Below are 17980 nucleotides of genomic sequence, written 5' to 3'. Positions count from 1 at the left end.
CCTTCATTTTAGTGTGTGAGCACCCGCATGTGTGTTTTGAGTGCCTGTCTGAGTCTGACCTCTAGGCTGCGTATCTCTCGTCCGCGGTCGCTATGGGAACCCTTCTCCGACTCCAGCTCGCTCTCCAGGTGCTTGAGGCGGCCGGCCATCACGTCCCGGTCGAGCTGAGCGCTGTCCCGCTCCTCTGCACTGGTCAGCAGCTCCCGCTTCAGACGAGACACCTGAGAGAGAGAGAGAGAGAGAGAGAAATTTTTTTATATGATTTGATGTGATCTTCATGCCTCAATGTTTTCTGTATTTTCGATACTATATGAACAACACAGTTTCAATTTGAATGGTCAGGCCAATAAAGCTTATTGAACTGAGAGAGAGATAGAGAGAGGAAGAGAGAGACAAAGAGAGGCGGGTAGGCCGGGGAGGGGGGTGTTAAAAAAGGAGGGGGAGAAACAGATATGGGGAGAGATAGAGAAGGGAAAAGGGAGATATTTTCACCGGCTGTTTCTGGCTTTTTGCTATTTCTTTTCCAACCAATTACCCTTTCACTCCATCTATTTCTCTCTCTAAAAGCAAGTGACTAAACGCAGGTTGCACTTCTCCTACACCATAAGGGTTCTCTAACACTATAATCATCCACCACTGACACTTACAACAATCCCTGTGCTTTTAGAATTGAGGCTTCCCTGTAGAGTACAAAATACCTACAAAATACCCTTGTCTGTCCACTTGTCTCTCTAGCTGTCTCGCTATCCATATGTCTGTCTGTCTGCACGTCCATATGTCTCTCCATCCGCCTGCCTGTCTGTGTGTCCGTACGTCCATGTCGGTGTATCCACCTGTCTGTCTGTCTGTCTAACCTCCTTCTGCAGGATCTTGTTGGAGGCCTGTGCCCTCTGCAGCTCAATCACTCTGTCTGTCTCTCTATCCATCGGTCTGTCTGCCTGTCTGTCTGTCTCACCTCCTCCTGTAGGGTCTTGTCTGTCTGTCTCACCTCCTTTTGTAGGCTCTTGTTGGAGGCCTGTGCTCTCTGCAGCTCAATCACTCTGTCTGTCTCTCTATCCATCTGTCTGTCTGTCTGTCTGTCTCACCTCCTCCTGTAGGCTCTTGTTGGAGGCCTGTGCTCTCTGCAGCTCGGTGAGTCGGTCCTTGCTGAGGCGCTGTGCGTCCTGCAGGTCTCTCCGCGAGCGATCCCTGAACTCGTCCAGCTGGGACTGCAGCGTCTGCACCGACTGGCGCGAGTCCCCCATCATCAGCTCCATCTGGACACACACACAATCATCCTATTATTATTCTTCATCTGGAGACAGAAGCAGCGATGCAGCGATTGCAACGTGTCCAATTAAGTAATCAGCCATTGCTAAACAGTGTGTCTAACACCCATTCATCAGAAATGTGAGCACCATAAACTGCTTTCAGTCGCAATAAAAAGCGCACACCAAAACCGCTGAGCAAGAAAGAGCAAGGCTGAGAGACAGACCGAGAGACAGACAGAGAGAGAAAGAGAGAGACAGACAAAGAAAGAAAGAAAGGGATGGAGAGAAAGGGAAGGAGAGATACAGATGGGGGAACTAATTTCCAAAGAGTCGAGTCAAAAGGAGAGACACAGAGAGGGGAAGCTAATTCCAATCAAATGAAAATATATAATCCCATCAGCTAATTCCAATTAATTAAATGGAACGATATTAATTCTCATCTACATCCACTGAAAGAGGATAAACAGAGAAACAGAGAGAGAGAGAGAAGTAAACAAAGGGAGTGGTTTAGAAAGTCTTCTAGAATCATGACAAATTAAAAAGAACACACACGCTCTCTCTCACACACACACACACACACACACACGTCCTTGTTGACACACGCACACACCTCCTTGTTAATCTTCTCCAGAGCGCGGTCCAGCAGCCTCTTCTGCTCCTCCAGGTCGCTCTTGCCCCGGCGCAGCACCTCCCTCTCGCGCTCGCGCTCCTCCAGCCGCCGGCTCAGCTCGTCCCGCTCCTGCCCCGCGCGGGAGGCTCCTCGCCGGGCCTCCTCCAGCTGCCCGCGCAGGCTCCGGTTCTCCTCCTCCAGGGCCTGCTCCGCCTCCGAGCTGCCGCCGCCCGAGGTGGAGTGGAGACGCGACTGATGGAGAGATGAGAGATGAGAGAGAGAGAGAGAGAGAGAGAGAGAGAGAGAGAGAGAAAGAGGGAGCAGGGTTAGAGTGAGGGTGGTTTGTTATGATGTGCTGGTCATTCCACTGGCTGTGACTCTGTGTGTGTGTGTGTGTGTGTGTGTGTGTGTGTGTGTGAGATATGTGCTTGAACGAACTAAACAGTATATTTGAGAATACACAAGAATGAAGTGTGAGTTTGTACTCTCTATACCACAAAGAATTGAATGCACTTCAGTAAAATAACCTTGAGAGAATGGATTACTCTGTGTGTGTGTGAATGTGTGTGTGTGTCTTTCTCTCTTACCATGCGGGCCAGTCTCTCTCTGAGGCGTGTGTTGGCCTCCTGCAGCTCCAGGCTGGCGCCCAGGTCCGGGGAGGAGCTGACCGGGGTCTGGCGGGAAGAATGAGAGGAGCGGCGGATAGGCTGAATGAATAGGTGCATGAATGAAGGGATGAACAGGTGCATGTATGGATGAATGGAGGAATGAATGATGAAATGAAGATATGAATGAAAGAACAGATGAAAGAATTATGAAATGAATGGTAAGAAAGATTAATCAGGAAAATGGTTGAGGTTATGAATGAATGAATGAATGAATGGATTGATGGATGAATGGATGGATGGATGAATGGATAAAATGAATGGGTAAGAAAGATGAACAAGGAAAATTGTTGAGGTTATCACTGATAACTTATCAGTGACTCAGCTGATAAGGTTAATAAAGAGTAGCCTAGAGAAGCTTCTGTGCCTATCCGGATTTTACCTGCTTGGCCTTCTCTAGTGCCTTTTCCAGCTCCTCCAGGTTCTTCTGTGATTGCTCTTTCCAGCTGTCAATCTCAGCTTTCAGCTTCTCCTCCCGCTCCTCACTGGTTGTCCTGGTGGCCCTAAGCTCCTCCTCTTTCCTCGCCGACTCCGCCCTCTGCTGGTCCAGCTCTGCTTCAACGCGCTTCAGGTCGCCACGGCAGCTCTGCAGCTCCTGTGGTAGCCATGACAGCACGATCATCACCACATCTCCGTTTGAGCGTGTGTGTGTGTGTGTGTCTGTGTGTGTGTCTCACGACGAGTGAACAAGCGTGGGCATTACCTGCAGCAGAGTGCTCTTCTCTTCCGACACGGACATCTGTTTCAGTCGTTCCTCCATCTCCTTCTTCTCCTCCTGCACCTTATGCAGTCTGTGTGGGTGAAGGAGATAAACATGGAGAGGTTTCACAATCACGCACAGACGCTGGGGGTGAAATATACACACGCTGATTTAGGGAAAACACACTGATTACATATGAACACTTGGATCACTCAGGGAGGGTAATTCAATGGCAATCAAAACTCGATCATCCTGCAATCACATCTTCAGCTGCTGACACATAATCATACCTGATCACGCAGTCAACTACTACTACGAAAACAAATCACGCACATGCCCACATACACACACACACAAACATATCAGGGCTTACAGTGTTTACACACATACATAAAACAAAATCTATACAAACACACACACACACACACACACACACACACTAACATATACTTCTATACACAAAAACACACAATTACATACTATTTCACACAAAAATACTAAAATATCCTATAGGTCATAGGTGATTAGATTTGAGTGTGATTGGCTGATGTGATTGAGTTAGTTCTTGAGCAAGTTTTTTTTTTTTTTTAAATCGTCACGATGCGATTGGTGGGTTAGTGCTGGGAGTCTGCTAGTGGGGGCTCTCACGTTCTAGGCACTCTGCGCTGACCAACCCCTCTGACCGATACAAACCCACAGATGGACAGAGGTAGAGCGGAGGCAGTGGCATGCAAAAAGAGAGGACAAAACAACAACAACAACAACAAAAAGACACAGTCCATTAAAAATAACACCAAAGAGAAGGAGGGCTAGCCTTTGGCTAGGTTGGCGAGCTACAGTACAATAAAATGAGAAACAAAGTTACCGAAGAAGCATATTGTGAGTGTTCATGTTTATGTTTTCGTTTCTGAGATGCTTTTGTCCAAAGTGACTTACAGTATATGACTGCTACATTATTTTCAAAATAATAGCTTAAAATAAAGTTGAAAATAATAATAATAATAATAATAATAATATAACATGGCACAAATATACAAAAGATCTGCATTGAATTACACATGGTAAAGATATTGCATAAGAGTTTGGAGCAGCTTAATGTTTAACACCTTGACATTCCCTAAATTGGAAAGAAGTACAGAAGCTACATGAGTTTTGCAAACAATGCAATCTCTAGGCTGTCAAGTCATCAACCACATGGTGCTGTTCTCGTAACAAGTATGTCAGATATTATGTAAGAGTGGCAAGGCCTTTTGCTACAGTATGCATCTGTGGGGTGGATAATGTAGGGAATACTTGGGTGGATACCACTGAAGTTACATGCGTGTTGTGGTGACGTTTTGATAAGTACTTTAAACCGGGAGGTGACATCATGATGTGGTGTAGGTACGTAGTGCATTGAGGTTGGACTGAAGCTATTTTACGGAGATACGGTGTGTTGTAGGTGTGTTGCATTGAGGTTTGGGTTTCCTAATCTGTTGAGGGTACTGGGATGTTGTGTTGACATTGCGCATGACGTTATTGTGAGACTTGGAGGTGTGGTAAGGTGACATCAACCCCATTAAATTGACATAGAAAATTGACTTTTAATCATAATGACCATTGCTATGACATAAATGGCTCTCTTCTTTAAAATCTTACTACCACAGACAAGAAGCTGTCAAAGCTCAGCATTATGGCATCTGTCTTCGCCCGGGGGTCAGGTTTAACAATAGTAATCATTAACTAACGCTACTGCAACTTTTGCTGGCTAGCTGCCACTGGGGACCTGTTGGAATTCCAACAATTTGTCTTCAACAAACATGACTTTCTCATGGGACAAATTCTAACACATTCAGGGTGAAGGTTGAACTGAAGAAGCGAGGGTGGGAGGTTGTTAATGGCCAACAACATGTTTACACAGAGCAGGTGTTTTCACCTCTCCTAGGTAGGTGGCAACAGCGAGGTTGGACAATGCTTGTGAGAAGCCTACTGTATGGGTAGCTCTCACACAGGCCTCGTGAGTGCATGCACAGGTGATGTTGTAGCATTTGTGGTAGTGTGGTTGTGTGTGATTATGGTAATGTGTGAGGACACTTAGGTAAAGTAGTGTTGCTGAGGTAATGTAATGATGCTGAAGAGATGAGACATGTTGTAAGGTTGTGGTGATGAACACTGTCACTGTCATGGCGTTGTAATAACGTTGTGGTGACGTTGTAGTGAGGTTGTAATAAGGTTGTGATGAAGATGTCATAAGGTTGTGGTGCGGTTATAATAAGGTTGGGCTGACTTAGTAAGGTTGTAATGAGGTTATGGTGAGGTTGGAATAAGGTTGTGCTGAAGATGTGATAAGGATGTGGTGAAGTTGTAGTGAGGTTATATTAAGGTTGTGGTGAAGATGTGATAATGTTGCAATAAGGTTGTGGTGACGTTGGAATAAGGTTGTGGTGAGGTTGTAATAACATGGTGGTGACGTTGCAATAAGGTTGTGTTGATGTCGTGTACTCACTCCTGCGAGGTGGAGTGCAGCTGCGTCCTCCAGTGCTGCTCCTTGGCCACGCTGCCCTCCAGCTCCTCCTCCAGAGCCATCACTGAGCTGTTCACTCGCTCCCTCTCATCCTCCATCTCCTGCTGGGTCTGATGGAGAGCGAGAGAAATGGAGAGATGGGGGTGGGGTGAGGGGGGGAACGAGACAAATAGGAAGAGGAACAGAGAAAGAGAGAAGAAGCAAGAAAGAGAGACAGAGAAAGGGAGAGGGACAGATAGAGAAAGAGATTGAGATTAAGGAGGAAAGTGAAAGATTAAAACATAGAATAAAAGAAGAAGAAGAACTGTATGTGTGTGTCTGTTTGAGTGTGTGTGTGTGTACCTGAGACACGTTCTCCATGTGCTGGTGGAGTGTGTCTGTGAATGTGAGTGTGTGTATCGGTGTGTGTGTGTGTATGAGTGTGTGTATCGGTGTGTGTGTGTATGAGTGTGTGTATATCGGTGTGTGTGTATAGTACCTGAGACACGTTCTCCATGCTCTGGCGGAGTGTGTCCAGGTCCTGGCTGTACTGCTCCTTGAGGGCCTCCATCTCGCGGTCGTGAGACGCCACCTCGTCCTTCAGCGCCCCCTTCAGGGCGGTCAGCTCACGCTCCCGTTGCCGTAGCGACTCCTCCAGCCGCTGCCGCTGCATGGCCGCATCGGACAGTTCCGCCTGCACCGACACTAACTCCTGTGTGAGTGTGTGTGTGTGTGTGTGTGTGTGTGTGAGAGAGAGAGAGAGAGGATAGATACCAGAAAACAGTTAACTTGAATTGTAAACAGGACAATGACACAATTATTATGACTGTGCAAGAAGGCAACTTAAGGGTGTATGCCTCTTTGTGTGTAAAATGTATGCATCTTTGTGTGTGTGTGTATGTATGTATGTACTGTATGTGTATCAGTATGTGTATGTGTGCGTACGTATGTGTGTCTGTGTGTGTGTGTGTGTGTGTGTGCGCGTGCGTACTGTCTGAGGTGTCTCTGTGTGTAAAACTGCAGGTACCTCTGCTTGAAGTGTGTGTGTGTGTGTGTGTGTGTGTGTCTGTCTGTGTGTGTATCTGTGTGTGTGTGTGTGTGTGTGTGTGTGTGTGCGTGTGTGTGCGTGTGCGCGTGTGTATCTGTGTGTGTACCGTCTGAAGCGTCTCTGTGTGAGGTGTGTTTTCGGAGACTCCTCTCAGCTCCTCCTGTAGCTGGGCCAGCTGATCCTCCTGCTGCTGCAGCCGAGACTCCGCCCCTTCCTGTTCCCTCCTCGCGGCAGCCAATCTGAAAACAGGAACAACATGCTCAACACCACCAATCCAAACGGCATTGGGTGAATCCCTTTAAAGTTGCGTTTCTGTGAGACTGAAGGAGGAGTCTGAGGAAGAGCCATACAGCTTGAAACGTCACTTGAATTCGAGTAAATTAAACATTTAGGCTCCTGCACCTTTATGTGGATGTGCGCACTTTCTTCAACTAAATTTCTGTGAAACTGACAGAGAAACACAAACTGTATCCAAGTCAGCCACCTTAAAACAGCAACGTTAAAACCTGCCATTAATTACTCAACTGAGTGATGATAAGTGAGTAAATACTGATTATCACCAGTATTTTCTCCCTGCATATGTTTGTGGTGCAACCTTTCAGAGCCTTCTTATAAGTAAGGGATAATGTGTTAATGTGTAATCGGCAAATAAGTCCCGACAGAGCGACAGAACCTCGACAGCAGCGGTCATTATATAGCTTGCAGTGGTAATAATATAGATTCAACAGCCCTCCGAACATAGGGAAGGCCCATTCATGTGAATGGAACTTTCTGCAGCACTCTGAAGAGCCTATTAAGAAGTTAATTTATTCAAGGACACATCTCAGTGAAATAATCACATGCAGTTGCAATAACCCTCGTGCCCTTACTGTTTATTGGCCTGCTGGAGGTCTTTCTGGCTCTGTTCCAGTTGCTGCTTCAGACGTTCGTTCTCCAGTTCAGCTTCAGTGGAGGAACTCTGAAACATCAGACAAAACACATAAACATAAACATAAACAGATGCATACACACACACACACACACACACACACACACACACACACACACACACACACAGAGACAGAGACACCCATACACACACAAAGTCTGTGTTTAATGTGAGTTGCCAACATTAAGCAGCTACATTAAGCAGCTACTGATGTTGAACACACTTTAAAAACATCCATTAGTGATAAATGGCTAATTTCATCTTAATAGACAATTGTGAGACAACTAGAAATGGATCTGCCAATTCTCTGGATGCACTCCAAAATGAAACACCCATGACCCACTCCACACTTCTCCATCAGTTGATTTGTTTGTTGTTTTGTCCCGTCCCCCCCCACACACACAACAAACAGCTACACAAACAACACAAATCAACAAACAAACAGCACTGATATCATAGCATCTTTAGCGGAGGCAACAAAACAAACAAGAGTCCTCAGTCCTCTGACCTAAATCTGCACAAAGAACAGACATTCCTTCCAACGTGCCATCCATACCTCTCTCAAACTAGACGTCTTTTTTCCTCATTCAAAAGATGCCGACACTACCAACTGTCAACACAAAAGATTATTGTGATATAGAGTATGTCCAAGTTTTCTGCACAACACATAGCATGACACTGAAATAACACCTGCCTGTTTTATGAGTGTGAGAGAGAATGTGGAAAAACCAGGATGTGGTATGTGAATTCGTACATGACGTGTGTTTGTATGTTTGTATGTTTGCGCCTGTGTGTGTGTGTGTGTTTATTTGTGTGTCTGTGTTTCCATAGCGCGAGGAGACAGACGCCACCTGTCTTGTCTTGCTCGGGTAACCCAAAGCTCTCCGGTTTCCGCACACACCGATACCTGACCCGGATGCCCCCACCAAACTGCTGTTACCACGGCCACACTGATACCCACCACTACACCCAGCCAATTAACCACAGTCACCCCAACAGGGGCTGCACCAGGCACCCAGCACTACGATCTGCACCTGGAAACATGAATTACTCATAGTTTACTTGCAGCAGTATGTCTTATGATATGAATTACTCATAGTTTACTTGCAGCACTATGCCCTATGATATGTAATTCGATGGAGGTTAACAGTGCCTACAAACCCATCTCATTCCTTTGTATATCAATCCAAAATGTCTCTCATTTCATAGGCTACTTAATGAAGTATCTTTCATTTCCAGCCTATCAACTGAGGTTACATTGATTCTGCTACATTTCTTTTTTTCCATTCTTCTTTGTGATTACAGCATGTCCTAATTCTGATTCACTGGGCTACAGGGCACTGCAATTGACACATGGGTGTGGCCAATATACTGTACGCAATGCAGCTAATACACTAGCTAAGGCCGTTTGCCGTACACAGCAAGATGGATGACAGGCAGCTGAATGGATGTTGGTTAAGAACTGGTTTAACTTGATAGGTCCAAATGGAAGACTATCAAATATTTACATTCCCCTTTTGCACAGTGTTGGGTATTGGAGGAGTTTTCCATTTCCATTTCATGTTGTCCCATTTTACAGACAGCAACTGCAGACAGTTTGAAGGTGTTTCTCATTTTTTTTTTAATTAAATGTATTCAATTAACACAGACAAAGCTCTAAATCGCACACTTCACATTGGCGTCAAGACCTTCGGCCTATTCAGCTACCTTACGAAATGAAATCTCTTCCTCGTCTGAATGGATTTCAACCTTGAGGAAACCGTGGCTGCCGTGTGCTTTGTGCGTTTCAATTAGCCATACTGACAGACCTATTTAGACAGCAAGCACCTAACTGACAAGAGACCACGTAATGTTTAGGTAATTCGCCGATTACAGGTGAAATAACCACTGCTGGAGCACAATGTCATGCAACTAAGTTAAAATCATTTCGATCTTTGTGACTGTAAGCAGGAGCGGGCAACTAGCGAAGAATCACAGCGTATATGTGAATGGGATTTAAGAGAGCACTATTCACTAAACGCCTAAAAAGGCTTCTCAAGGCTTCATCTCTTTTATTTCCATCATCACGGCACTGCTGGAGTCGTCATCTCAGATACAACCCACAGGCGCTCTACCCTCACTCACTCTCACTCACTCTCACTCACTCACTTTCTCCCCAGTAGCTAAGAGACAGCCTGCACCTGCCGTACATTTCCATTAAGTCCCTCAGCAAATGCTTTCACCCACTAGAACTCACAGCACTGAGCAATTTAAGGGCACAATTTATCCGTGTACTCTGAGGCAGGCTAGCTTCTACTGTGGCTTATCTTTTAAGGCTCAAGACTATATATATATATATCTGGATTTACCTGCCAACACACAAAGAACCTTTCTTCAGAGGGGCCCTGAAAATACCCCTATACCAGGGGTAGGCAACCTATGGCACGGGTGCCACTGCTGGCACGCCGAGGCATAATCACTGGCACACGCCACCAGCATCAGCAAAAAAAAAAAAAAATCTCATACTGACAAAGTGACAAACTACGAACCCCAGATAAAAAAATGCTCAGCCAAGAAAAGCAAGGACAGGGATCACACTGACTGGTAGGCAAGACATACCTTTTAATTGAGACAAATAGCCTATGATTAATTTTAGCCTCAGCCCACACTGTTCAGTTAAATAGGCCTGCTGTTGCCTATACAATGTTGTGGCCGTTTCGTTTGTTATGCATGGCTATAATAATAATAATAATAATAATTAACATTTTATTTTATTAGCACATTTTCAATGTAAATCAAAATTCCAAATTTGTAGAAGTATATTCCCGTTGTTAATGTGTGTTTTTTAACCATCATTGTTGATAGTAGCACACTCATTGACTAGAAATGTTGAAGTTGGCACTGGAGGTCTCAAAGGTTGCCGACCCCTGCCCTATACATTCTAAGAGCTTATCCTAAGTGTGTGCAAACCACCAAGTGTAGAGTAGCATTCACTATTCTCTGTCAACACTGAATCTGTGAAACATGCTGTTTTATTGCATCATATTTCTCGTTCAAAATAGCACAACAATGCTAAAACAACAACAACAAAAAAAAAAACAGAAACCGTGTGTCTGAAAAAAGTTCTGCTCAAAACGTAGCACTGTATCACGCTGCACAGCCCAGTGTCGCGTCGAGTCCAGTTAGCACATCAAATTGAACTGATTTTAATTGAGCCGATTTTGTCACCAACGTTTGCTTGCATCACATACACAGTTAGAACAGTATAAGGAGGTAACTGTCTCCAATAAAGCTCCTTCTAGCCTAATTCTAAACAAAACGATACAGCGTCCTTTTCTAGATTACACAAGTTCTTCAATGGACAATCAGCAAACAAGTGAGGGTTGTGAATAGCATTATTTGCCACTGCATGCCTAGACGGGAGTGGTACCCGTGGCTTTTGCCGTGCCATTGAGCACCAGCTGGGCTCCAGAGGTGGCACCTCCTCCACCAGCTCAGCGCGTGCCATGGTGGCGGTGTTGCCCGCGAGGTGCAGATGCGGCGTGGAGCGGAGCGGATCCGTAGCCTGGAAACGCTCCTTGAGGGGGTGCTAAATAATAGCCGCTAATTAAGGCAGAGTGGGCTAGCGCCTGAGCCACTCAAGAGCTCACATAAACATTAGCAAACATGACAAGCATGTTGCGTATACGCACACACACACACACACACACACAACACACACACACACACACATGCGTATTTGATTGAAGATTGAAGATGAATAAAGGGAAGGGATTTTTTTGTTGTTGATGCAAAGAACAGGAGAATGCTTGACAGTAAGAGGGAGGGAAAGTAGCAGAGAGAGAGAGAATGCAAAGAGAGAGAGAGGGAGAGAATGAATATGAATAAAGGGAAGGGATTTTTTTTTCTTGTTGATGCAAAGAACAGGAGAATGCTTGACAGTAAGAGGGAGGAAATGAGAGCAACAGAGAGAGAGAGAGAATGCAGAGAGAGAGAGAATGAACATGAAGAACAGAGGGAAGGGGAAATGAGGATGTAAAGAGCATGAATATACTGGACAGAAAGAGAGAAATAGAGACAGAAAGAAAAGGAGAGAGAGAGGCTGAGAGAGAGAAAGAAAGGAGGAAGAGAGAGAGAGAGAGAGAGAGAGAGAGAGAGAGAGAGAGAGAGAGAGAGAGAGAGAGGGAACCTCCTCCTCCTGAGTGTTTGGTTTCTAGTTTTCACTCCATTATTAATGGATCCCAACGACTGATCTCCTAAACTCTCCACCTAATCAGCTCTGCGGCCCTCCGCTGCGGTTGCCCAGATACCACACGAATAAGTCACAGCTGCCACCGCTGACAAGCGCCCACAAATATACTCAGAGCTACTTCAGCAGCACACACACACACACACACACACACACACACACACACCAAGTACACACAAATATACTCAGAACTAATTCAGCAGCACACGCACACGGACACACACACACGTACGCACACACACACACAGGCACACACACACAACACACACACACTTTCCCTGCCTCTTCCTCGTTCCTCTTTCACACTAAACAAATGTCCCACAGAGATGCAAAACATGCAGGAGAGCAGAACCGTGGAGCAGCAGCTCTGTCCAGCCAAACACAGTCCCGGTGAGAGGAGGGAAGAAGTGCCTTACCTTGACCCCACCCAGCCTCTCCTGGATCAGGGCAGCTTTACGCTTCAGGGACGCCTCACTCTCCGTGGAGCTGATGATGCAGGAACAGCAGGAGATGATGATTAGTTTAATTCAAATTAAATGAGATGTTAGAAACGTAGGTATTTAGACTGTGTGAGAATCTGGATGTGGAGTATTATGTGGTACCATGCTTTAGCTGTTTCATAATGTGTAGAGTATTCATATGAAATGACATTATACACAACTGTATATCATAAACAAATGAGAGATCAGTCCTCTACTGACATGCTCACTGTGTGTGCATAGTGTCCCTCAAGTGATGTAGATGATGAATCTTTGAATGAGTTTGTGACCTCAAAACATCTACTGCAAACATTACGCCATGTTGAGACCACAATGCCATTTTGTCATATACTCTCTATTTGTAGTGATCCCACTCTGTAGTGGTTTGATGTGCTGTATTGTATATCAATAACTGAACATACCCCTCTTTAAGGATGCTGAGGATGGTCTGTTTGCTGTCCAACTCTTCCCCATTGGTCAGCTCCAGACTGTGGGTCCTGTTCCGCAGGAGGTCAGGGGTCATCTGAGATAGAACACACAAGCTGTGTGAGAGCACTCCCATGCTACATGCTGCACAACCACAGATAACGGCAACCTCGGCAGTTACATAACCACTATTCTTATATTAAGAGGTGGTTCGCTGGTTGCTTTTTGAGTCAGAAAGGTGGTCACTGGAGCACAATCAATTGAAAACTCCTGCTCCAAAATATGCAAGCTCCTGAGCTGCCATAAAAGCCTTGAAGGCATAGTGTAAGTCCAGTTTCAGTGCAATACCATAATTATTATTAGGTTATATAAGTAGCATATTAGGTGTGACATTGTAATACAGTATATGGAAAAGGATATAGCAATAGTATATTAGATAGATGAAGCATTTTAATATATGGAGAAGGATATAGCAATAGTATATTAGATGTGGCACTGTAATATACAGTATGGAGAAGGATATAGCAATAGCATATTAGATGTGGCACTGTAATATACAGTATGGAGAAGGATATAGCAATATTATTATTAGATGTGGCATTGTAATGGAGAAGGATATAGGTGTGACACTGCAATATTATGGAGAAGGAGATCTCATCATCTGAACTCACTGGCTTTTTTGGAATCACCGGCGGTTTCCGAGGCTGAGAGAAGGGCACTGGTTTGGGGGCGGAGACAGGTGTTGCCTTGGCGACCGTGGCGGACTTGCGGCCCAGGCTGTTGTAGGGCGGGTTGGAGGCGAGAGAGGACGAGGACGAGGACGAGACGAGGGAGGGGCCGTAGGGGTTAAAGGTCGGGGACGGGGACTTGCGGGGCCTGCTGTCTTCGTCCAGGTCTTTCCGCGAGTCCAGGCTGCGCGAGCGGCGCCTCTCGTCGAAGCGGAGCCGCACCCTGGCGCCCGAGCGCCCCCGTGGCTGAGTCTGGCTAGCGCCGCTAGCGGTAGTGGCAGGCGGCGTGGAGGCCGGTTCGGTAGCATTGAATCTACTGATGAGCTTGTTGATGGGGGCCAGCGACTTGGTGTCGATGGCCTGCACCGGCTCTTCCTCAAAGGCCACGGGGGGAGGCGGCTCTGGGAAGGAGTCCTGGTCCTCTCGTCCAATCCCCTTCAGCCCCACCTTCTTAAGCCCGCCCTCCGTCAGCCCTTCCAGGCTTTTGCTCTCCACCCCATTGGTCACCGCCGGTGGACGGCGCGGCGCCGACGCAGCAGGGCGCAGCGGAGTCTCCATCGTCCGCTCCTCGAGGGCCTCGCCCTGGCCCACCGCCTGCCCGTCTCCGGGGGGCCGTCTGGACGGGCTGCCGAACCGGCCCACGGGCTCCTCCTCCGGGGAGCTGGGCGTGGCGGAGAGCGACCGGGGGTCCGGGGACGGCCGGGGGCTGGAGATGCTGGGCAGGCTGGGTAGCGGGGAGCTGCGGCTGGACAACGACCCCCCTCCTCCTCCTCCTCCTCCTCCGCCGCTGCCCGGGGGCACGGGGCTCAGGGCCTGGGGGTGGCTCTTGAGCTGCACGCCGTACGAGTCGCCCTTCTCTCCGTCCTTCAGCACCACGTACGGCTGACCGGAGATGCCCTGCACGCGCACCGCCACGCCGTACCGCGACGAGGGAGGGGTGACGGCCGCCCCTGCCCCCCCTCCGCCGGTGCCGGCGCCGGCGCCATTGGCCCTGCCGCCGTTGGCCCTGCCGCCATTGGCCCTGCCGCGTTCGCCGTAGCCCCCGCCCGTGTCGTCCAGGTCTTTGATGAAGCGGATTTGGACGCCGTAGTCCAGAGGGGGCTTCCGGTCTGCGCTGAGGGAGCTCATGTCTACTTCCTGTGTGCGTGACAGATAGGACACGAGAGAGAGAGAGAGAGGGGGAAACAGAGAGAGACATTCAAATGAGGTTGTGGTTGAGTATTAAAGGGATATTCCGCCATTTGTGGAAATACGCTCATTTTCCACCTTCCCTCGAGCAAAACAATCGATATTTACCTTGTTCCCGTTCATCCAGCCATTCTGTGAGTCTGGCGATACAACTTTTAGCTTCAGCCTAGCATAGATCATTGAATCGGATTAGACCATTAGCTTCTCGCCTGCTAGCTTCATGTTTAAAAGTGACTAAGATTTCTGATAATTTTCCCATTTAAAACGTGTCTCCTCTCAAGTAAGAAAGTGCAATAAGACCAACTGAAAATGAAACCTGGCGTTTTTCTAGGCTGATATTGACATGGAACTACACTCTCATCTGGCGTAATAATCAAGGCAACTTGCAGCTACTGGCACTACTACTGCTTGTTGTCTATGGGGACTATTTTCAGATGCTGCGTACGATATCACTGCGCCTATGGTACGTTTGCAAGTTGCCTTGATTATTACGCCAGATGAGAGTGTAGTTCCATGTCAAATCAGCCTAGAAAAACGCCAGGTTTCATTTTCAGTTGGTCTTATTGCACTTTCTAACTTGAGAGGAGACACGTTTTAAATGGGAAAATTACCAGAAATCTTAAGTCACTTTTAAACATGAAGCTAGCAGGCGAGAAGCTAATGGTCTAATCCGATTCAGTGATCTATGCTAGGCTGAAGCTAAAAGTTGTATCGCCAGACTCACAGAATGGCTGGATGAACGGGAACAAGGTAAATATCGATTGTTTTGCTCGAGGGGAGGTGGAAAATGAGCCTATTTCCAAAAATGGCGGAATATCCCTTTAACACGGAGTCACACTAACTCTGAATCATCTCTTTAAATAAGGATAGGCATTAGGTTTTACCAGCATCACCAGAATGGCACCTACGTGGCCCAGTTCACACACACACACACACGCACACAATGGCACACGTCACATAGTCATCCGGCCAGCGTGTTTAATTGTGGAATAAATAAACATAAATATTATCAATAACAACGCTCTGCTTATTTCATTGCTGGAATATTTCACCACTGTCTGTCTGTGTTGTGTCTGCAAAGATATAGCAAATTTCCCAGTCGGCCTTTGAACCTGTACTAGTTATCGTTTACCAATCGTCTGAGCCAGTTCACTAGTATTGATCTAAATTATTTTCCTTATCTAAATGAGCTTTAGTTGTACTGCTACTCCATCGTGTAATTGTTTAATTGTTGCTTTATTGTTCAGTCTTCTTCATTTAGGATTTAGGCTGCCTGCTCAAGGGTTACGGACCACTGAAAGAACTGCCTTTTTGCAAACTTCCACATACGCCCCCCCCCCCCCCCCGCTCTCTCTCTTTCCCTCCACACATACACACTTGAGTTGAAGAGTGTTTTGCATGTGTCCTTCACTGCTGGCTGACCTATAATCCTTTATGACTCACTGAGCCATTCATTCATTCCATCCTTTTCATTGCGCTCTCTCTCCCTCTCTTTCTTTTTTTTTCTCTCTCTCTTTTTTTTACTACCTTATCTATCTGTTTGCTTAAGTATTTCTTAACAACTCATCTCATGCTCATTTTAGAGGAATTATTCTCTAAAAGGAGCATGATGGAAGATTTGATATCTATGGCCCCAGGCGTCAATATTCAATGACAGTATATCCAGCTTTAGCTCAAATCCTACAAAGGAGGCTATCCTGAATCCAATCCTATCCGGGGCTTTAGGAAGCAAGGGTCTTTGCTGGTAATGTCCCTGACTTCCTAAGTTAGTGTCGCATCGTATTGAGTCCGTAGCAGTTATTTTAAGGTGAAAGAACTTCATTGGGTTTCGTTGATCTTAAATCAGATATGTGGGCCCTCTTAAAAAATCTTTGATCTGAACCCAGAACAGCGGAAAACTGGACTTAACAGCTGAACACAGAACACAGAACAGCGGAACACAGAACTGAAGAACATTGGACAGCAGAACACAGAACAGAGGAACACTGAATAGTGAAACGCAGAACAGCGGAATGGTACTACAAACAAAAAAAGCACTCTGGTTGTCTTGGTTCATCCCACATTCAGCGAAAACACACAAGATGCAAACATCACAAATATCGCAAGATCATCCCTTCAGCTAACATATAGCTATCAGCATCTGTAGCTTATATTATATTCATGCAGTTTATCTGCTCTGTCCAAGCCTCTTCCAGGGAGATATCGGAAGCTCTGGACCAGAAGGTAGCCTTTGAAGCCTCTGTCCATGCTGAGGCACACCCTAATGCTTAGGCACTGCAGATCACAAGAAAAGATAACATTCTTCCATGTGTTGTGGGACTTCTCCGACAGACCCGAGTTGAACCAGTTTGAGGTCTGTGCCCTGCCTTGCACTTGGACATAAGCAGTGTGCCAGGCTTAACCCTCTAATGCATGCAATGCAGCGCATGAGAGAAAGGCCTCCTATAGCTTCAGGCTCTTTATGGAACTGCAGTAGTATAGTCCTGTGTCTCGACCTCAAAATTGGCCCTGGGATTTGCTGTGTTATTGGAAAAGAGTTATGGAACTTGTGTCTGGCATGCAATTTCCCAGAGGACAGGAGAGAAATAATCTGTGGCTAAGGGGGAAAACAAAGTTTCCCACGTAAATGCAATGGTGCTCAGGTTTAAGTCTATGCAGTCTCAAACCTAGATGAGTCTGACTGACCCATTTCCCCAGACAAATGTTTCATTTATGTGTGTGTGTGTGTGTGTGTGTCCCAACTAGGCCATTGTGTCAACAGGTGTGGCAGCCATTGTGTGTTGTGTTGCACAACACTAGCTTCTGGCCGTTCTGCATTGTTCAATTCAGCCTTCATTCAATGCCAAGTTTCACTACTGACTCTCTCTTTCCATCTCTCTCCCTCTCCCCCTTTCTCTCTCTCTCCCCATTTCTCTCTCTTTCATCACTCCTCTCATTCTCCTCATTACACTGTCATTTGCACTCATGTTGCTGTATTACACAGAACTAAAGAGTGGACTGCAGAGGATTATTACTATGACATGACAGCAATACAGTGCAAAACGTATCGGATAATGTCAAAAAGTGAGTCCACATCTGAGCTATCCCCATCTTTTATCTCTGCCCCAACCTCACTGACCTCTTTTGCCTCTCTCTCTCTCTTTACCAATGCTCTCTCTCTCTCTCTCCCTCCCTCGCTCTCTCTCTTCACCCAGCCCTCTCCTTTTCTCCCTTGGTGTCTGCATTCCTGCACAGGGAGCCCATGGTTT

General features: G+C 46.4%; 1 protein-coding gene across 2 annotated transcripts in view; it reads right to left on the bottom strand.

Moving 5' to 3' along the window:
* Nucleotides 1-17980, bottom strand: part of cgnb (cingulin b) — a 30763-nt gene that overhangs the window by 7910 nt on the left and 4873 nt on the right. The window contains exons 2-15 of one of the 2 annotated variants that reach the window (XM_062529216.1): nucleotides 13488-14681; nucleotides 12813-12913; nucleotides 12328-12397; nucleotides 7625-7713; nucleotides 6862-6994; nucleotides 6207-6419; nucleotides 5711-5838; nucleotides 3874-3903; nucleotides 3229-3316; nucleotides 2908-3120; nucleotides 2448-2534; nucleotides 1861-2112; nucleotides 1086-1256; nucleotides 60-221 (exon numbers count right to left, since the gene is read on the bottom strand). In XM_062529216.1, coding sequence (XP_062385200.1) covers nucleotides 60-221; nucleotides 1086-1256; nucleotides 1861-2112; nucleotides 2448-2534; nucleotides 2908-3120; nucleotides 3229-3316; nucleotides 3874-3903; nucleotides 5711-5838; nucleotides 6207-6419; nucleotides 6862-6994; nucleotides 7625-7713; nucleotides 12328-12397; nucleotides 12813-12913; nucleotides 13488-14672 — 2922 coding nt within the window. In that variant the 5' untranslated portion in view covers nucleotides 14673-14681. The remainder of the gene's footprint in view (nucleotides 1-59; nucleotides 222-1085; nucleotides 1257-1860; nucleotides 2113-2447; nucleotides 2535-2907; nucleotides 3121-3228; nucleotides 3317-3873; nucleotides 3904-5710; nucleotides 5839-6206; nucleotides 6420-6861; nucleotides 6995-7624; nucleotides 7714-12327; nucleotides 12398-12812; nucleotides 12914-13487; nucleotides 14682-17980) is intronic. The other variant, XM_062529217.1, reaches the window with a different exon arrangement.

Source organism: Sardina pilchardus, chromosome 24 (assembly GCF_963854185.1).
Source record: "Sardina pilchardus chromosome 24, fSarPil1.1, whole genome shotgun sequence".
Taxonomy (NCBI): Eukaryota; Metazoa; Chordata; class Actinopteri; order Clupeiformes; family Clupeidae; genus Sardina; species Sardina pilchardus.
The sequence above is the reverse complement of the archived record's forward strand: the minus strand, read 5'-3'. Positions and strand labels throughout refer to the sequence as shown.